Raw genomic sequence first — 21,673 nt, 5'->3', positions numbered from 1 at the left:
AAATCATTCTATGCAGTACCTTGTAAAAAATACAGTCTGAAAACAAGAAAGTGGCTATTTGCACATGATCTTCATATCCAACTCATCTTCCCAAGTTCAAATAATTCCAGCTCAAAGAAACACTTGAAAAGGGGGATAGTATCATATAATGACGATACACGAAAGTATGATGCTCTCCATTTGTTATATTGCAAAATACTTATGATATACCCACTAAAATCTTGCAGAATCATCAAAAGCTCATAATTGATATAGGAGAAAAATATTACACTTAAAATAAATAAGTTGATATTTAGAGGATACAGTATCTAGCAAATCTTGCCTAACCAAAGAAGTCAAAAGCAAAAGAAAAAAAAATACTTTATATATAACATCATAGCCAAAGAAATCAATTACATACTAACTCAATAATTTTGTTGGTTAGAGGGTGGAAAATTATAAGTTATGATTACAAAACTTGAACAAGGTAATGGAACAGTGGTAGGTGAAAGAAGAAATATATCATTGCTGTAAAATTACCTAACTGAGCTGAAAGTGTGCATATAGAAGCCAAAAAATCTGAACAAATATTTTCTCTGCATATATTTCTGACAAACCTAAGATTCAGGCTCGGAAATCTGAACATATACCATTTGAGTGTACCCATTAAATACAGGTCTTTCGAGTCTACCTAGACCTAGCCTTTGGAAGAGGTTATAACGACCATCTTCAACAATAGGCGGAACAGAGCGAGCAGGATCATATCTTGTTTGGTGGGTTAGAGATGGACCTGCCACTGGTGGAACCTCCCAATAGATATCTAAGATTGATTCCACAAATCTACTATTCTGGAAGTGCTCAGAGTAGGAGATTAACTTGTTGCTATGATTAAAGTCATCTCGCATATAGCCTCTTACACCCCACCATGATTCACTAGGCCCACAGAGTTCATCGATATCCAGTGCTTTCCCCCAGAATGGTTTCCTTTTTGCTCTTACTCTAGCTTCATCGCTTTCTTTGAAGCAACTGTGGCCTCCTCCTGGAACAAATTTAAACAAATTAGCTTGATTATTAACAACATTAACAACTATTGTTTTTTCATATTATTTTGATCAAGATATTCGAGAAACCACCAACTTTGAAAACAAGAGATAGAAAGTCTATCGACGAAAAAAATATGATACCAATTTAAAGGTAACATCAGCACTTGGAATTGTGTTTAACTTGGTGTCGGAAGAAAAGAGAGCCACCCGGCCGCGCGCGCGGGGGGTGGGGGTCAAGAAAACATTGAAAAAGCCCCTAAATTGTTTCAAAAAACAAGGTGGGGTGGCAAGGTGGTACACAGTGCATTGTTCAATGAAAACTTAGAAAACAGAAGCTAAGATGGATGATAACTAGGTTGGAAGCACAGGGAACTGTACCTCTGATATAACTTTGATCACAAATGAAAACATTGAAAAAGCCCCTAAATTGTTTCAAAAAACAAGGTGGGGTGGCAAGGTGGTACACAGTGCATTGTTCAATGAAAACTTAGAAAACAGAAGCTAAGATGGATGATAACTAGGTTGGAAGCACAAGGAACTGTACCTCTGATATAACTTTGATCACAAATTTGTCTCAAGGAATAATGATCTCCAGTTCCTGTGTCATAGTTATCTTCAAAGACAATATGTCTGAAACCAGCCTTTAGTGCCTGTTTCAATCTATCCAAGCAGAATTTTGAGGAAAGGAGGTAGTCTTAATAAGTGACTTGATCATTAACATATATAGCAAAGGGAAACAAAACTTAGAAACAAACACGGCAAGGTGTTTACAAGGATAAAGCGATCAACAATTTCTGGTCAGGCAATGATACCTTTTTAGTTCACTCTGATGGTCATCGAAGAAGATAAGAACTCGACTGAGATCTGTAACCCCATGTTTCTTCATTACACTTTTCCAGTCAACATTTCCAAAATCTACAAAGTCCTTTCCTGCAAAGTATGTGCAATTTTGATCAACATAAGCAGGACCCTTCTTCAGATACTTCTCAGGATGACGGGGAGTGACTGATATTATCCTAGTGTATGGCATAGCTTGTCGCAGCACCCATGTGGAATGCCCTTTAAAAGCGCCACTCTCTATCATGAGATCTGGCTTCAACCACCTTGCAATAAACCACAGTCCAAAGCTATGGTCAAATCCCATGCCAAACATGTTGTTTTTGATTGGCCGAGTTTCATATATAGGTATAAATTCTTCCAATCCACTGATGAGATCCTTGGAAGTCCATTCCACTGTTTTTCCATGTTTCGATCTGCCTTTTGCCAACAAGAACAATTAAAATGGTGCAGACAGTAAGAACTAGATCATGTTTGGGTCTGAGTACAGATACTTGAACATGGAAAAAAGGTCAACAAACAATCACTGAAAAATGTGATAAAGGCACATAGCACAAAGGCAAGATATTAAACAGCCATAATCCCTCATCATAGATGCAAGTAATGTGCTTTATGTGACACGCATATAAATTAAACAAGCAGAATAAATAGGCCATTCCATGTACAAATATGCATTCATGCAGACAAGGCCAGAATTTATAAGCCTAATTTTTTATTGTGCTTCTGGCATACGGAACAAGATGTTAACTAATATAAATCAGGCGGACTGCAGATAATTCATAAATGCCATTTGAATTTCTTGACACTTTAAGAGAGCTCAAGGTGTGAAAATTCATGGCATAGCTTAAGATGGAAGCTGTGCATTTCTCTGTTATAGTCTGCTCACCCCCTAAAAAAAAACTTCATTTTGTTATAATCTCTAGATTGCAGTATTTGTTTGTGATTGTAAAGTTTATCCCTCTAATCTCAATTGACATATCTCCATTATTTAAGACCTTCTGAGCATGTTAATTCAGATTTTAGATTGGTGATAGTTTTGATTCTTCAATTGTGATTTTTGAGTGATACATTTGCTGGCCATATTCCCATGGCTTGGTCAGATGCTCGGTGGACTAGGTTGGACAGAGGAGAGGAGAGGTGAGGAGGAGAAGAGAGACAAGGAACTAAAATGAGAGATAGAGAATGCCGAGATGAACATGGAGAAGAAAATGGGGAAAAAAAAATCTTTAGTTCTAGGATTTGATCTCAGTCAGCAATATAGCTTCGCCATAGCACCCGCGGGACTGTCAAACTGCAAGGATAACGACTACTCTGTACCTTAAAAGTTTCAAGTGATATCCGAGCCACTATCAATAGAGGATGATGACATTAATAGCACTAAAGGGGGCCCACTAATAGAATCCCTCAGCTTTTTCTCAGAAACATAAGCAATCACAATCGCACCTTAATTTCTACCTCACTGTTTTTTAAAATTAGGAACTGATAAGGAAATTTATTCAAGGCTTTGGATTGAAGATTTCTTGCTTTCCCACATCAAATACTGGCATTTGAATAAGTTTTCAAGTAATTTTATTTGTATCTTATGTAACATGTGGGAATTCAATGATTAGGGTTTGACAATTCAGGGTAAAATTTTAACGTATCTATACAATATTGCATCTTTCTATAGGTAAATGCTGTGATTACCCCATCAAGAAACTACACAATAACCGACAGTTAGGTTGAAATGATGACCCCTAATTCTAAAATTCCAATTTAGCAATACCTCACCTTTTACACAATTGTAAAAACTTTAGAAAGAAAGTACTTGATTTGGGAAAGCCAAAAATTTTCAATCGACTACATTAGATGACCTCCTCTATTCAAACTACAGAAGCAATCAAAGCTTTTAAGATGGAGAAGTGAGCCTTTTTAAATTAAAAATATACACCAAAAGCAAACATACAGGAGATGGAGAAGTGAGGCTATTGTGAACAGTTATCATAAGTTACAACCAACTCCATGTCATTTTTAAACGCAACAAAGCACACGGGCAGCATGTAAGAGCCTACACCAAATCTCTGTTATCCGTGAACCCAACTAATCAAGCAATTTATGTGCCCATACCAAATAATCATTACTAGATTGTCCACAAGATTGATGAAACCAACAACTGAACATAAGGAATTGTACATAATTGCAACTGGCATCTCTTTTAAAAACAAGGAGATGCATATAGAAAATGGTGGTTAGTCCAGTTTATTAATGACATGGTACATTAAGTGTCCAATGAGTTTTTCATCACGAGTCTATCAAAGAGAAATACTACTATCAATTATCTAAGTGTGAATATGCAGTAGACAATCCATTGGTAATTCTAGTAGCTCAACTACTCGCGATCATTGGCAAGGATTTCTCCTTATGTTCAAGCGTGTACTTAAAACTACCCAATCGATAAACCCAAATTTCCTAAAAGATCTAATTTCCACTGAAGCTAAACATCCACAAAAAGCTACAATTCAATCCAACTCTTTGTATAGGAGCTGTAAACATGAGCAACACCCAATTCTAGCTTCCTAAATCCTAAAGCTCTCTCAATCAAACAGAAAGTAACTTTTATATATATATGAAGTAGCAAACAATGCTTTCAATATTCCGAAATCAATAGTTTTTTTTTTTCAGATCCAACCTTCCAAATGTATAACAGATATTAACATAGAGTAGCATCTATAACATCTAATCTAACTAATGATTTCCAAATTCCCCAAGACTTATACTAGTATAAATACAATAATCTAACCCCATTTTCATTCAATTTACGCAAATCATAAACATTCAAAATCCCCCAAAATAAGCAATACCCAGATTCAAATAAAAAATACCCAGATAAATTTCATCAAAAATATACATTCAGCAATCAAATCCAGATCCAATTTCATTCAATTAATCACCAAACAAAAACCCAAAAAAATTGAAAGTAGAGATTGAAGAACTTACACCAGGGAACACCAAGAGATCCAAAATCAGAATCAAGCCCATCAAATCCAAAGAAAGCGAAACGAGAATGAGGTTGAAAGAAGCCACTACTTGAAGAAGAAACACAAACAAGAGAACGAGTATAGAAAACGACGGAAGAAGTGAATAAAACGACGATGAAAGTGAAAGCAAGGCAAGGCCAAAGAAGACCATAACGAGAAACAAAGTTGATGAAACGAGTTGAAAATGCGACGGTTTTCTTTGTCTTTGATTCATCGTCGGATTCTTCGTTCTCATTATCGTCGCCTGAAACTGCTGTTCTTCGAGAAGAATGCATTCTCTCTTGAACTCCTTCTCTCTCCATTTTTTGGGGATTTTCTCTCTCTAAAATGTGTTAAGTGTAAGAAAGAGTGAGAGTTTGAATTTGAGTGTGAGTGAGTAAGAACACCTGGGGTTGGTAGTTGGGTTTGATTTTGATAGAAGTTGAGGACTTAGGTGAGATTTTTTTTAATTTTTTTTTATGGATTGTGAATTTTTGATTTGATTTTGATTATGATTTTTTTTTTTTTCTTTTTCTTTTAGATAATGGATCTATCTTCCATCGACAGGAGATTCGAGTAAAGGGTCGAAAGAGAAGCGTCCTCATTGTGTTCTAAGTATGCTTGGTAATAAATACTTCTGGTTTTTTAAATGCATGTCAACTACGAGTATAATAATTTCTTGATTGAGTAAAGTTATGAGAAATTTTCTTTAAAAAAAAAAAAAATTATGAGAAATTGATAGTACGAAGTTTTACATGAAATCCAACATAATCCTATGTGAAAGTGAAAACTAAGGGCCGGTTCTGATTTACTGAACTGAGTTGAATTAAATTGAACTGAATTGATTGGAGCTGAACTGAACTAAATTGAATTGTTTATGTGAGAAGGAAATTAGGAACTGAATTGAACTGAAGTGAACTGAAATTAAGCTGAAGAGAACATGCCCTAAGTACTCCTATAGCATACTGAGTACAAGAGTTTCATATTTAAAGGTGATTGAAGTTTTCTTGCTTTGATTGATAAAAATCAGTAGAAAAGATTTCATGCAACGAAGGAGGTACTACTTAAGCATTAAGATGATAAATAAACATTGTTTAGTAGGTTACAACCGAAAAAAGGATAATACAATAGAGGTTACCAATAATACAATCATCTTAAAAGGATAAATATAAGGATTGGATTAAACTCATGGTCTAGGTCTAGGTCTAGGATATAAGCCGGGTGTAGAGATATTGCTATTGCAAATTTCAATTTATCTTTCAAGGCTGTTTTAATCAACAAGATGGTTTATATGCTTGATGGCAACGGCGGAGCCACCTTGTGTCTTGGTAGGAGTGGTAGGACAACAAAAAAATAAACTTAAACTTTTGTCTAAATATAATGCAAAGTGCATTATTATGTTCAAGCTTAATCGTAGGGTAGTGGTTGGAACATTAGCTTTTCTTTCAAAGGTCCACGGGTTCTAATCTTTTGCCCATTATTCATTTTTTTTTTCTCTCTTTTATTATTCTTCTTAATGTCCTTTTATTTTTATTTTTTTGCCCATTTTTTTTTGTTTTTCTAAGTTATGCCCCCAAAGTTCTTCAGTTTCTAAGCTGTGCCCATGCTTTTTCAAACGTCTAAGCTGTGCCCTCAACCTCACTAATTTTTAAAAACAATAACCCTTGACGTTAACAATAATCTTTTTTTATTATTTTATTTTCTGATTTTAATTTTTTTTTAAAGTGTTAAACCAATTAGAACGAGACATGTGTCAAATTAATAATGCCACGACACCATTGTTGATAAAATAACTTAACTTTCGTGTAACAGATATAACTATCAAAGGGTGATGTTGATAAAATATCGTGAGGTGGAAGGCACAACTTATAACTTTGAAAAAACATGGGTATAGCTTAAAAACTGAAGAAATTGGGGGCATGGCTTAGAAAATCCTTTTTTTTTTTTTTCTTCTTAATGTCCTATTTATCTATTATCCCAAATAACACAAAAACTTACCATTTATCACATTGGGCAAGAATACTTTTCTACTTAAGATATTGAAATTGATAATGTACTAATACGCTTTCAAAACTTGAAGACTCGTCAAGTTTTATTGTAACACCCCGTCTAAAACATAAGGCATGACGTTAGCGGAAATAACGTCGAGACGGAAATGTCACTCTAAAGGTTACCAAAATAAAGAAAATGATTAAAATATCTGAGATAAATAAAGTAAAGTGAAAGAAATCCCAAATGAACAATAAATACTTCCAACGAGGGAAAACAATCCTCAAATCTAATAATCCCAAAAGAGTAGGTCCAAAGATAACTAAAGCAAGTCTATAAAACTGCTAGGAAATAAAGTAAACACTCTGCTCTCAGCCCAGACTCAACAGGAACTACTCTTCACCTGCAAATAACATTAAGGTTCCACAATCAGTGGGGAGTAACTAGAAGTTCTCCCAATACTTGTAGAAATACAAAGCTAAGTACAGAAAAGCTTAGACACTAGCGCAAAACTTAACAACATGCGGGAACATCAACTCAAATAATAATTACCAGTTAAACTCGAGGAAAAAAAAATAAAAATAAAACATGGAATCATGATTATAATACAGATCAAGCATGTAAATATAACAACGTAAGAAAAATATTACCACAAGAATTCAGAATTAATATAGCAACTCAAAACAAATAGTAACTCACATAGACGATAATTAACACTTGTAAAGGTCCCTTCCCAAAACAATAGTATCTTTAAAATAAATAAATTTTAACCCTTTTGAAAATAAGATTTATAGTGAGGCAAGCATATAAAATATGAACGCCGGTGAAATCCGCAGCCCACCATCAAAGGTTTGTCAGGGCGAACCTACAGACGATTCCGCAGCCGTCTGCGTCTGAGAATGGCCAAACTCCCAGTTTTCCAACTCGAATTCCGCAGCCCGAGTAGTTCCGGACGACAACAATTAACCTAGAAAATACATCTCGAATTCTGCAGCCCAAGATGTTGGCATGTTCCAACCATTGAATTCCGCAGCCCAATGGTTGTCTTACACTCACAAAAATATATAAAATTTATAAACATACTTCTTCAAAATCATTTAAACACATTTAAGGATCATCAACCCCAATTTAAAGTACTGCAGGTCTTTACTCCTAAGACCAAAATTAAACAAAAAGCCCTTCCAAAGAGTTTAACTTCAGAATTCTTCAAAATATATAAAATAACTCATATATCATACTAAGGTGTCACTCTTATTGTCTGGATTTGGGTACGAAGCTAATTATAACAAAATATCACAATACACTCCGTACACAACCCTTGGCGAAGCGGTGCTAAAAACAGTGTGATTCTACTTTAAAGCACAACGACGTCGAAAACTTATTTGACACTTTAAAACCATTTTTTTTTAAAACTCCCTAGACACTCACAATATAAATTAACATTTGCTACTTGTTGATAGTATCACAGTACCAATTCATGAAAATAGATAAAGATTACCCCAACTTATCAATAATAAATAAAACTAATTTAAATTAAATTACTCAAGGTACTATACAGTTTAAACACCTCACTCAACTAACTAAGCATGAACATTTCTTTAAACAACTTAGAATAGAACTAATAATATACGCCTAACACCAAACATGAACCATCATTATTTATGCTCGATCAAAATTCACCCATGATTATACTATTGGCTAATGACGAAACCAACATTCTTAACATAAGTACTACGCATAAAAATAATCATGATAATACACTTAGACTTGCAGTAGCAACAATAATATGACATGAGCAATAAATCTTGGACTAAATTAATGTAAGTATACAACAAACTAATTTACTTGCTTTTGGAGTATTAATAAGTCAACAAGGCCATGAAATTTATCTTATAAAAGTAAGTGTCTAGTAACCACGCATAAACAAAAATGGCAGCACACATTAACATCAAAGTTCATCCATTATTCATGCTCACCGAAACAAAACGAGAACAAGCCACAGGTTTCAACCGAAATTTCATTTGTAATTGAATATGATCAAACAACAATATATACATATAATCATGATAATAAAGAAGAAAATACGTGATCTACAACTGCTATAACTCACGCGAATCACTTCATCAAAACAGACTACAAGTTTAATCAAAACCGCAACCGAAAATTCAAACAAACTAATCCTAATCGCATCTAATCTTATCTTAACCCAACCATGATTTCTAGAGTAATGGAATAATGCTAGTTACCTCGATAAACTTCCGATAAAACCCACGAAACTAGTAGAACCCAAAAAGAACTAGTCCTCTTGATGACCTTGAATACCTATATAAAACAAGATTGAAATAAGAAGATGTATGTATAACAAATCATATAAGAGGGGGACGAAAAAGGGAAGGGTATAACCCATTAAACTTACTTATTTTCACAGCCAAATTAAGAGGGAAAATGAGATGATCCTTGCAACAATAAAACCCAGCAGCAATTTCACAAGAATTGAGGAAGAAGGAGATGTAACATGGAGGTGAAAGAAGGAAGAGTGCAAATACTTTTGAGAATTGATTCCCACGGTCAATGGGAAAGGAAATTGATGATTATTTTCTTAATGAGGGCAACAAATATAATGGGTTTGGGAGTTATAAGAGGCAAGAGAATATAAAGTGAAGGCAAGAATTAAGGGGAGCATTAACTTGGCAATTAAAGAGTCAAATGAAAGAATCCAATATCCAACTTTCAAAAACCAATTCAAATACTTGTATACTACTCCAATCCCACGCCAAAATCAGCCCAACACCTCCCAAGTTATAGCCCAAACATCGAAAATTGGTTCAGTCCATAAAAGTAACCTCGGTATAATTCGCCTCAACCGGCTCAACTAAAAACCGTAAATAAATAATTAACAAGTAATATTTCAAATTAGTTTTACACTCTTATCAATCATAAATTAAAAGTGTTATGATTTGAATAGAAAACAACATTATACACATAATAATTCAAAATTATTAGTTCAAAAATATGGGGTGTTACATTTATTGTAATATTTCTTTTTACATGTATGAGTACACTTGAATTATTAGTTATAAATCTTTTTAATTGGTATTTTGAATCATGCCATTTGATACGAAAAATCTATCTAGTGATTCCGAACCTATTATATAAAAGATCTAAAAAAAAAAAAAATTAATGGGGTCATTGCTTAAAGCTTTGAATAGGGGTAACATATATTTGATACATTTTGGAATAATAAAGGTTTGACAAATATGATTGCTAAGTAATTTTGAATCTTGACATTAAGAACCTTCTTTCAAGATTGCTATGCGGCACGTAAATGTCTCTTAATTTTATTTTTTAAAAGATTTTAAAGCCTTGATAAAAGGGTTTCAGATGATACGGTGTCCTACCATTGTAAAAATCCTGGCTCCGCCACTGCTTGATGACCTAACAAAGAATGCATTTCATAAATATAACAGTAGGAGATTAGTAATTTAACTACACCTTCTTATAATTATTTTCAACCTCCTAGCTCGTATGTACTCTTTCTAAATGAGAGCCCTTCTCTCTAGCATACTAGAGCCAATTTTCTTAGCCATGAACGCAAACACCAACAACCTTCCTGGCTTTCTCCCTAATCCATAACGACCATAAGAGGGTTTCTATGCCAAGGGACTCCACAACAAATTAGGTTATAAGAGAAATTATTGTAAAATTATTCTGACTAAGTGTATAAGAATTAATGTGGGAAAAAAAGAAAAGAATTTTTTTAACTTAGAGATGAAATGTGTCATTCTTGATTTTCAGCCAATTCACTTTTTCGTATATGGTTATTGATTGATTCTTGTTTAACAAATAGGCTTAGTTTTGATATATTGGTTATGCTTGATTGAGGTTTACTTAATTTCCAATATTATAAAAAATGAATAGGCTTAATTCCCTTTTTAGTATTGAGATGATGTGACATAGAGGGAAGAATTAGAGATTTGAAGTCCTCTCATTCATCCTACTCGAAAAATAATACATTGATCCTACTTCTAAAAAATATCACAGATTTTCAAAGATTTAATATAACGCATGTAATTTTCTTCTTAGCTTGTACGAAGTGTATATTTCGTATACTCGCAGTTGTTAAATACTCTGTAATATCCTAGGCCTCTGGAAAAAAAAAGGTGTAATATATTAGGCGTGTGTAATGTTGTTCAATGAGATTGACGTTATTTGATTGCACTTTAATTATGGGGAAAATACATATTCTTGGAAAAGCCATTAATGTATCCCAACTTGAGAAAGAAAGAAAAAAAAACTTGTTGGACATGTCAGTAAATTTAAGAGTAGTTTAATTTCAGAAGTTTTCAATAGTCTCATTCTGGTACATTTTGGAACATATTCTTAAACAAAAGTTATTAGCCACCAATGTACCAAGAAGTATAGGATTCGAATATTGCCAAGAGTGCATAGAGGTGGGAATTCCCGTAAAGTGAAAATTTCATCGTACATCCAGGTGTACCATGAGCATGGTATAACCGGTCAAAATACATGAGTTATAAAAATGCGGAAAGAACATTGTATACAAATACAAAGTACACGAGCAAAAAAAAAAAATCAAAACGATTCTTCTCTTGATTTAAAAGATTGTTTTGTTATTTTTATTCCTAATTCATTATTTACATTCCATATTACTTTTGATAAACAAAATTTCATTTTTTTTTGTTAAGAGAAAGAAATTGGGTTTATAGAGAGAGAAACTATGGTAAAATTTTGAATTTCAAAGTGATTTAATGTTATTTCGGAGTTGATTTTATCGTTTTGATGAATCATTTAATTGAAAGATCGATGTAATTGACAAATTCGTTGTTGAGAGAAAAGGTATTTTCAAATATATTTTTGTTTTCAATTTTTATGTTTTGGTGTTATTTTCTAAGGTTGAAGATGATGTTCTTCCTATTTTGATGAATGTTTTTTTATCATTTTTTTAATTGCAATGAAATATGTTTTAAGTGTGATCACTATGTTCTTTGAGTCTAAACTATATGTTCTTTACAATACAAACAATGTTCTTTAAGGTAATATATATTAATCATGTTCTTTGGTTATAATAATACAAATTATGTTCTTTGGGTATATAATAATACAAATTATATATGTTCTTTTTACTTATATAATATGTTCTTATATTTTGAATTTTGAATTTTTGAAATTTAAGAAAGAAATTTTGAATTATATCTGTGTAAAATTAATTTTAGATAGAGAAATTTTTGATATCTGAATATTGTCTGATTCAAATGTAATATTTTGAAATGATTTGACATTAAATTATTGGTAAAACTCAATTCATAATTATGTTTTACCTTTTTGATAATAAGTATCTCATAATATATCGTGTTCTTTATATTTCAGTGATATGTTCTTTTATAAATTCATGATGTACTTTAAAATTATTTGCTATGTTCTTTCCGCTTTAATTTGGGTGTACCATGCGCTTGATACACCCGGGTGTACAAACCACCAATTGCCCTTAAAGTGTCTAGCTATTTTAATTCAAGTGTCTAGCTAAACTTAGACCACAAAAATCATGATCCTTTTTGTTCCTTACCACAAAAGTACAAAACATGTACATGAAATGCTACGTAATATATGTCCAAGACTTTAGATTAATTAACTAACAAAGAGATTCAAACGTCATTTATAACTTACTCATTATGGATATGAAATAATTCCTCCGATCCACATATTATTAATGGCATGATTGGCATCATTTAGACTTTCATGTTCATCAATGTTAAATTTTGACCATTAATCTTTTATATGTTTTTAGGTATTAAAAAAAAAAAAAAAAAAAAAAAGGCAAAGAGGAATGTGATTGAGAATAGTGAAAAAATTTATATTAAAGTTCAAATAGTGCAGTGTGATTATAAAAATCAAAGGAAGTGCTATGTAAGTTTTAACTATATACTTGTTATGAAATAAATATAAGATCTTAAGTATCTAATTAGTTTTTGGCTCTGATGGTGTCCTAGTCATTATTATATAAGACTAAAAATAATGTTGTTAGTAGTTGAAATTTAAAATAAGGGTGGCGCGGTGGAGGTGGGTCTGGATGCGACCGGAGGTGGTGGTGGGGGACCCTGGGCTACGCGGAGGTACGGTGCCGGAGAGGTGGCTGGGCTACCGGGAAGGGGTTGTGGGTTTTTACTTTTTGGTTAATTAAATTTTTTTTTTAAAATTTTAAAATTTTTAATTTAATTTTTCTTTTTTAATTTTTATTTTTTAACCAATCACATCCTGACATGTATCACGTGACTTGTTGTAATAAGTTTTGTGACCGGTTGGGATCTTTGGAAGCAAATTCATATAAAATTTCGGATTATTAAAAAATAATCGAAAGTTGGGATTATTTTGGGCGAAATAAGCAGAGGTGGGATTATTCCCGTCAATTTTTCCTATTATATAAGACTAAAAATAATGTTGTTAGTAGTTAAATTTTAAATGATTTGAAGATACAATAATAGCTGAACAGTATAATAATGACAAAATTAGATAACTGCATGAATCAGGCTCTCCCCAGTGTGTAGTGAGATATAATATATTGTCTACTAACCTTGGGCTAGACAATTTATTAGTCATGGGGATTAAGGATTCTCTACCATGCCCTTAAAGGGATTGGTCTAAAGCTCCAACTTTAAGGTTGTAAGGCATACTCATTTTTTTAATTCTATGTCAAACTAAACTTATTATTACGTGTAAGGTACGTTATATAGCGTTTGATTCCTCAAAATCCGTATTATATTCTACATTAGTACATGATAATATGGTATACATTTTATGTTGTAAAAATTATTATAGGAAGATTTTTTTTTTTTTTTTAAAGAATATATATGATGGGACCATAAATTAAATGAAAGTATTTGACTAATTGTCTATGGCTTAGCCCTCAAAATTGCCCTCCAAGATTAAAAGACAACTTTTAATCTATGCCTCTACCACTAATCACTCCACACATGTCTATTAAAATTTCCACATACACACCCATAAAATCGTAAAGTTGTTAGTTACTCCATCAAACTAGCAAAAATTAACTCTTCTTCTTCATCTTCTCTTTTTCTTAAATCTAACTAACAAATACTACCCACATTTTCCTCTCACCCACTTTTAGTAAACTAAGATAAAAAGAGCACGTACTAAATTAAAAAATTGATCAAAAAAAAAATAAAATTATACAACATTAGTTACAACCATGGATTATTCTCTAAGAAAATCATCCTTCAATAGCTCCTCCCATGGTTCTTCTTCCTCCTTCAAAAATCGCTCCAATGGTAGTGATGACGACGAGTCATCACCTACACTCACAATAGAACACCCTCTTCCTTCACCACACCCCCACCACACCAACGACGTTGGTGGTTCGTCGCAAGATGAATTCATCGTTAAAATTGATCATCAAGATGATACCACGGCTATCAACAACACGACTAGCACTAGCCATGGTACCCTTTGGAGAGGGTCCTCCGAGGAATTCTCGTTCCCTAAGCCTATCGACGACATTATTAAAGACGAAGAAGATGGACGGACTAGTACAGGGTCCGGAGGGTCAATACAAAGTGGTCATCATGATCCAACTAAAGGTGACATGTCACTAGACATGGACATGGACATGGAAGAGTTACGACAACATAATAATAATAACGATCAAACCAAAATTCGACGTCAAGTGTTACAAGGTGGTAGAGGTCTTCCTCCGTTACACCCGGATTATTCTAGTTGGAGTCGAAATCCTAGTGAAATTCAAAGTCCCGATATTAGTAGCAACTTACAATATAAGAGTACCCCGAACAATAATCCTAGCAACAATGATAATGGATCAAAGGAAACTCGTGTTTCGTTCCACGAATCTTTAACCTCGGATTTGGCTAGACGTCCTTCAGCAATGTATAGTAACGTGCACGATGACTCTACATCGTGTAATTCGTCGAATTCAAGGGATGATGAGAATCATTTCGATGATAATAACAACCATAAAAATCATAATCATAGTTCAGAAATTCGACGGTCTCCATCTAATAAAACAAATGCATCATATCGAAGAATGTCGTTAAGTAAGACAAGGTCTAGGCTAATGGATCCTCCGGCGTCCCCAACAGAACGTTCGGGTGTGATACCAAAGTCGGGTACAGTCAATATGAAGTCGGGTTTCCTAGGAAAGACGGCACCAATGTATGATGACGACGATGATGATCCTTTCTTAGACGAAGATGTACCGGAAGAGTTTAAGAGTGTTAAAATTGGTACCATGGTTGTGATTGAATGGGTAAGTCTTATTGCAATAACTGGTGGTTTAATTTGTAGCCTTGTTATTCCGATTTTAAGGAAAAAAACTATTTGGAATATGAAATTATGGAAGTGGTTAGTGTTAATCCTTGTTCTAATTTGTGGAAGATTGGTTTCGAATTGGGGGATTAGGCTTATAATGTTCCTCACTGAGAGAAATTGTTTGCTACGAAAACGAGTTTTATATTTTGTTTTCGGGTTAAGGAAGGCCGTACAAAATGTTATTTGGTTAGGACTTGCACTTATAGCATGGTACATTTTGTTCGATAAGAGGGCTCTACTCGAGTCTAGGAGTGCAAAACTTAAGATTGTTACAAAACTCTTGATTATAGCCGAAGTTGGAGCTATTTTATGGTTGTTAAAGACCTTACTAGTTAAGGTGTTAGCATCAAATTTCCATGTGAAAGCGTTTTTTGATAGGATTCAAGATTCGTTATTTAATCAATTTGTAATTGAGACGCTTTCAGCTCCCCCAGTGTACGATGATCAAGGTCAAGACGAGGAAGAAATTCAAAATGTGGGGATAAGCATGCCTTTTAACGTGCAAGGTACCGCCTTTGCACGTAGTAAGAGTGGTACAAGTAACACTAGTACCTTGCAACGTGCACCTAACGGTGCGAGGATTCATCAAGGGGTAAATGCAACAACACCCGTACCAACACCAACACCAACACCGACACCTAGTAAGAGTTCTATAGGGTATAGTTCAAGGTTATCGGAACCAAATCATAATCCGAATAAGAAGCAAGATGAGGGAATAACAATTGATCACTTGCATAAGCTTAATCAAAACAATGTTTCAGCATGGAATATGAAGAGATTGATTAAGATTATACGACATGGAGCTTTAACTACATTGGATGAACAAATTGTGGGTGTAACAGCCCAAGATGACGAGTCCACGACTCGTATTAGGAGTGAGGTTGAAGCCAAGGCTTCTGCTAAGAAGATTTTTCGCAATGTTGCTAAACCTTTTTCTAGGTCAGTCGTTACTCACTCTTTCTTCTTTAATATGTTTGTTTATTTATTTAATTTCGTTCTTTTTTGTGCTACTCACTCGTTTTATTCATAGTAACTGATAGAGCGTTAAAGAATGGAGGGATTATTATCTATCATTAATTTTGATTGAAAAATAAACAACGTTGTCATTACACTATAATGTTTCCATTTTAACCATGTTCATCATGTGTATATTCACTTATTTTATGGAGTAGTATTCTTGTGACATAAATTGATCATATGTCTAATCTACTTGTTTTCTTTGGTGAGTATGAATTTATATAACACAGTAATCGAATCAATTTTTAAAATTCAAAGGAATTGTAAGTGTTTATGTGTGTGTAAGTTGTTGTTGGGTATGATCCACATTTTATTAATAAATTTTTATATGCTTAAATACTTTTAATTTTCATACATTATATATTTGCTTAGCATAAAAAATTTTATGAGAATGTTAGGTACATATATTTGGACGACCTTATGCGTTTTATGCGAGAAGATGAAGCCGAGAGGACATTGAGTCTCTTTGAAGGGGGTATCGAAGACGAGAGAATTAGCAAGAAATCAATGAAGAATTGGGTGGTAATAAGTTACTACTCCATATTAAAACTCATATATATAATTTTAATAGACCATAGAAATTCTTTTGGAAGAGTTACCACTAAATGTTTTAGCACTAAATTATGTCATGTTAACAAAAGATCATAATGTAGTAAATGAAAACACAAAAAATAAAATTTAATTAAGTGAAGATTAAATCCCAAAATTAATGTAAAATTTTACATTCCATGTAATAGCTCAGGGCATTGCTCGAGCCTTAATACTGATGAAGTTTATATCTTATGCGTTGTTGTCCAGGTTAACGCTTTTCGGGAAAGAAGAGCGCTTTCATTGACACTTGGTGACACAAAATCAGCTGTTAACAAGCTACATAAGATGGTGAATGTTATAGTTAGCATCATTATCGTCATCTTCGGGTTTATATTCCTAAACATCATTTCCTCACAATCTCTCTTATTCTTAAGCTCTCAAGTTGTTGTCGTTGCATTTGTTTTCGGAAACACTTGTAAAAACATATTTGAATCCATCGTTTTCTTATTTGTGATACACCCATTCGACGTTGGTGATCGTTGTGAGATTGATGGAGTTCAGGTACGCCAACTAAAAGAGTTGCAAAAGTCTTTAAATTCCCTGTCTCTTGTTACTTGCATCATTTTGACTTTTTACACTGTTACATATTATGACCGTCTTTTTATGCTAAGATATTGTTATATTTATTTACTAATATAGATACTTAATACTCTTTCCATCCCCGAAAGAATGACCCATTTAGCTTAATTTTAGTCCCAAAAAGAATGACCCATTTGTTTTTCCCAACATCTATTAAAATCACAAAATTACAATATTTTTGTCATGTAGTTCCTTCTCCCTATTTTACCCTTGTATTTTTTCAGATCTTTGTGCCATCTCCTCTCTAAATTTCTAAACTTTTTCTCTCTCTCCTGCCACCATTAATTTTTCTGTCCCCCTCTTTCTCTCTCTCTTCATTTTTTCTCTCTAGGTATTAATTGCAAATTATTGCTGACTTGTGTTTTCCCATACACTTGTACTTGCAAATTAAGTTTCTTAATACCCGCGAAATCAAACCAAATGGGTCGTTCTTTCGGGGACGGAGGGAGTAATAGTGAAGGTCAAAGTTATGCGAATTGCAAACATGTCTAGTCAAAATGATGCAAGTAATCTCGAAAATGGGAGTACATGATACATATTCTAACTTTAACTATTTTCTTCTTTCCTAATACAGATGGTTGTGGAAGAGATAAACATATTAACCACAGTTTTCTTAAGATTTGACAATCAAAAGATAGTTTTCCCAAACTATATTCTCTTAACAAAGCCAATCCATAACTATTATCGTAGCCCTGATATGGGAGATGGAATTGAATTGTGCTTCCACATTGCAACTCCTGCAGAAAAAATTGCCGTAATAAGGCAAAGAATAACAAGGTTTGAGATCTAACCTTTAATTACATATAATCGCGCCTATAACAACTTGTACATAACATCATTCAATCGACATAATAAATTCCTGTAACACATAACTTTAGAATTAATGTTAAGGTTCTAATAAGTATATATGATCACCTTATATTCATAATGTGTACATATTAGCCTTAGAACATATAGAACTAACAAACCACTACATCTGTTTCATATTATTTGCAACGATTAGACATATTCTATTCACATTTTATGTCAAATAGTTGTAAATAATATGAAACGGAGGTAGTACATAAAATTCTTACTTGTTATGAGTATCTTATACTTCATATTATGCAGCTATATCGAGAATAAGAAGGAGCATTGGTATCCAGGACCAATGGTCATATTGAAGGATACGGAGGGTCTAAACATGCTACGAATAGCAGTTTGGCTACAACATCGAATGAACCATCAAGACATGGGTGAAAGATGGGTAAGACGAGCACTTTTGATCGAGGAATGTGTTAAGATTTTTAGAGAGATGGATATCGAGTATCGAGTATACCCTATGAATGTTAATGTTACATCCATTCCAACTCTCAATTATGCTCAAGTATCTCCACCTAATTGGAATGCTCCTCCTTCTGATAGTGGGAAACAGGTTGTTCTTCCCTAGTAGAGTTGTAGTGCAATTAATACATAATTAGTTGTTTAATTTGTCTTGTAAAACAAAAGGTGATTGATTGCGTATAGGATTACAATGATTTTGGATTTTTGTATTACAATTTAATTTTCACTTTATCATATTTTTTGTCATTGTACAAATTTTTATTCATATTTTATATATATTTTTTTTTCAGATATTATCATCACTTCATTATGTGGTAATATTTCTATATAAATTGTCCAAATGTTAGTAAAAGTTGGATTTGGACCTACTTAAGAAATGATTTTATTATGCAATTTATTTTATTCATTTAACACTAATTAAAAAAATTGGGTGAATTTGTTTCTCCATGAGCATATCTATCCAACGGACAAAGTTCCAAAAATTGAAACGTCCAATTACTTCTATGCATTTTTTTTTTAAAAACTTATATGAAATGTCCAAAAGGCTTATATCTAATAAATTTCAAATGTAGAGATTTTAAAAACTGACCTCCGTTTTTTTTAGCTGACACATATTCCTTTCTAGGAATTTTATTTTTAGTTGACACGTTGCCTTAGAGGGTAAGTTTTATATCTTGCATTTACTAATGTACCTCACTTGTTTTATCATTCTCTCTCATTCTCCCTCCTCTCCTTAATGATAAAACTTTTGTATACAGCCGGTTTACACTAATATTAGTGTGCATCGAGCAGAATAAGGGTAATTTTTAGCTAATTTTAAGGTAACTTTTTGCCTTTTTTTGGATAACTTTAAAAATAATACAATTTTTTTTTTTTTTAATAGACAACAAGAAAAGTTTTATAAAGGTAATTTAATTACATTCAACCACTAATAATTGATTTTTAGTCATTTAAAATGTGATTCTTTACTAATAAAGAATAGATAATTTTTATTTGTATTGGGTTACTTTATTGGGGTAACTTTTATTCATTTTAGGGGTAACTTTTGATCACTTTAGGCTATCTTTATAATGGATGTACAATAATTATTATACACTCGATTGTTTTAAAAGTTTGTGCTCCTTAATATATGTGCCTAAATTAATGTGTCAACTAAATGGAAACAGAAGAAGTATTAAATATCCAATAACTTATAAATGTCTTCCCATTAGTCAATACTTTCTTTTTCATTTATCCTCTTACTTATTAGAAAAATATTGTGTAGAATGGACTCACATGAGTTCAATCATACAAACAGAAAAAAAAAATTGTCAAAAATTAGATAATAGTGATCAGATATTAGATAATAGATATCATATATTAGATTATAAGTGTCAAAAATTAGATAATAATGGTCAGATGTTAGATTTCTTTTGTTTGATAACAGGTTATATTGATCAGGTATTAGATTTCTTTTGTTTGATAATAGGTTATATTGGTCAGGTATTAGATTTCTTTTGTTTGATAATATGTTAGTATGGTTAGATATTAGATTTATTTTATTTGATAATATATTATATTGATCAGGTATTAGATTCTTTTTGTTTGATAATAGGCAATATTGAAATTCAATGAATTCCAAAATTAAACAAGTATGAAGCTAGAATATCACAAATTCGAAAGGAACCACAAAACCAAGAACTGCAATTCAATCAAACAACACATAATCAAACACAATTCTTCACATAAATCATTGAAAGAAGATAATTCCTTGAATATTAATGAGGCCTATCAATAGGCAATATATACACTGTAATCAACGTATTCTAAGGCTATAAAGAAGGACCTAACTTCCTATAATCAAGGGAAGATAATATACCAACATATACAATTAACTAATATACATAACAGAATATATTGATGCTTATCAATATATTCTAACAATCATGAAATGGGCAAGAAACAATATACCAATTCCTTAGCTCGTTTAGCTCTGCGACGAATAGAGCAAAAGAGAAAGACAATAATAGCCCCAGTAACACTGGTAGAGACTTGAAGAGGGGTAAGATCGTCATTTGTAGCAAAAATTGACAGATACTCCGCGAAAGCTCGATGGGTCCTTCTTCCACGACGGCGAAGAGCGGCCATGGTTGAGAACTGGGGCGAAGATTGGAGGAGAGAGAGGATTAAAGTGGGTTTGTGGAGGAATATGTGCATTATAAACCGGCGTGAGTCCGTTCTACACAAAACCTTCTCTTAATAATTTTAGTTAAGTAATGATTTTTTCCCCTTTTAGAAAACCAATTGGATCTAGTTAAGAAATAAGGTTTGTAGCTTAGATGTTGGCTAACTTGCAACTTGAAAGTAGGGTAGTTTGAAATTTCATATGGCAAGCCAAGCTATACGCGTTTAATAGTACATCAAAGGTTTTACAAGACATATACGAGTATTATTCATCACTTCATTACGTGGTAATATTTCTATATAAATTGTCCAAATGTTGGTAAAATAGTACATACCATATGGATTAATAATAAATATTTGCATTACTTGCGTGTTTTTTAGGTGAGCCAAATTAGAAAACTAAGGGTCCGTTTGGCATCGCTGTGGTTTTCTGTTTTTTGGTTTTTTGTTTTTTAAAAGTACATTATATATGTCACATAATGGATCAAAAAATATTTAGACTTATTAAAATCATGATAATTTTGAAAACTGACAACAAAAAAGTGGAAACATCTTTTTCTTGTTTCCTGTTTTTGGTTTTTAGTTTTAAAAAAAACAGGAAACTGAAAACCAAAAATGATGCCAAACAAGCCCTAAATGTTAAGTTTAGAGTTGATTTGGAAACTCAAATCTTCTCTAATAGCTAACATAGCAAGCTAGAGTACATGAACATGAACATGACATGTCCGTTCTCATTTACTTACATAAATTACTCATCTATTATAAGACTTTTAAGGTTTAAGTGATGATAAATTGATA

General features: G+C 32.8%; 2 protein-coding genes and 1 long non-coding RNA gene across 3 annotated transcripts; 1 reads left to right on the top strand and 2 right to left on the bottom strand.

Moving 5' to 3' along the window:
- Positions 1 to 341: 341 nt before the first annotated feature.
- LOC145589685 (uncharacterized) lies at positions 342 to 5,436 on the bottom strand. Its single transcript, XM_081646366.1, has 4 exons — positions 4,836 to 5,436; positions 1,835 to 2,279; positions 1,567 to 1,682; positions 342 to 1,018 (listed from the first exon to the last, which is right to left on the bottom strand). Exons 1-4 carry the CDS (start codon positions 5,176 to 5,178, stop codon positions 597 to 599), a joined length of 1,326 nt encoding a protein of 441 aa, XP_081502492.1. The 5' UTR covers positions 5,179 to 5,436; the 3' UTR covers positions 342 to 596.
- A 1,690-nt stretch (positions 5,437 to 7,126) lies between these two features.
- Positions 7,127 to 9,492, bottom strand: LOC145587957 (uncharacterized). Its single transcript, XR_014101504.1, has 3 exons — positions 9,261 to 9,492; positions 9,091 to 9,166; positions 7,127 to 7,247 (listed from the first exon to the last, which is right to left on the bottom strand). It is a non-coding gene; the product is annotated as an uncharacterized LOC145587957 (long non-coding RNA).
- A 4,577-nt stretch (positions 9,493 to 14,069) lies between these two features.
- Positions 14,070 to 19,123, top strand: LOC145588970 (mechanosensitive ion channel protein 6-like). Its single transcript, XM_081645553.1, has 5 exons — positions 14,070 to 16,141; positions 16,618 to 16,741; positions 17,018 to 17,311; positions 17,964 to 18,166; positions 18,500 to 19,123. The coding sequence occupies exons 1-5, from the start codon at positions 14,070 to 14,072 to the stop codon at positions 18,816 to 18,818; spliced, it is 3,012 nt and encodes a 1,003-aa protein (XP_081501679.1). The 3' UTR covers positions 18,819 to 19,123.
- The last annotated feature ends 2,550 nt before the right edge of the window (positions 19,124 to 21,673 follow it).

The sequence above is a fragment of the Chenopodium album genome, chromosome 17, assembly GCF_948465745.1.
Source record: "Chenopodium album chromosome 17, dcCheAlbu1.1, whole genome shotgun sequence".
In the NCBI taxonomy this organism is placed as follows: domain Eukaryota; kingdom Viridiplantae; phylum Streptophyta; class Magnoliopsida; order Caryophyllales; family Amaranthaceae; genus Chenopodium; species Chenopodium album.
This window is presented reverse-complemented; position numbering and strand designations above follow the sequence as displayed.

What these genes read in the sequence shown, in the direction of transcription:
- LOC145589685 (XM_081646366.1), bottom strand. Translation starts at nt 5,178, where the DNA reads ATGGAGAGAGAAGGAGTTCAAGAGAGAATGCATTCTTCTCGAAGAACA. An exon ending in CATCAGAGTGAACTAAAAAG is followed by an intron (nt 1,683 to 1,834) that starts GTATCATTGCCT and finishes CTGCTTGGATAG; the next exon opens with ATTGAAACAGGCACTAAAGG. An exon ending in TGATCAAAGTTATATCAGAG is followed by an intron (nt 1,019 to 1,566) that starts GTACAGTTCCTT and finishes AATTTGTTCCAG; the next exon opens with GAGGAGGCCACAGTTGCTTC.
- LOC145588970 (XM_081645553.1), top strand. Translation starts at nt 14,070, where the DNA reads ATGGATTATTCTCTAAGAAAATCATCCTTCAATAGCTCCTCCCATGGT. An exon ending in AATCAATGAAGAATTGGGTG is followed by an intron (nt 16,742 to 17,017) that starts GTAATAAGTTAC and finishes GTTGTTGTCCAG; the next exon opens with GTTAACGCTTTTCGGGAAAG. An exon ending in ATAAGGCAAAGAATAACAAG is followed by an intron (nt 18,167 to 18,499) that starts GTTTGAGATCTA and finishes CATATTATGCAG; the next exon opens with CTATATCGAGAATAAGAAGG.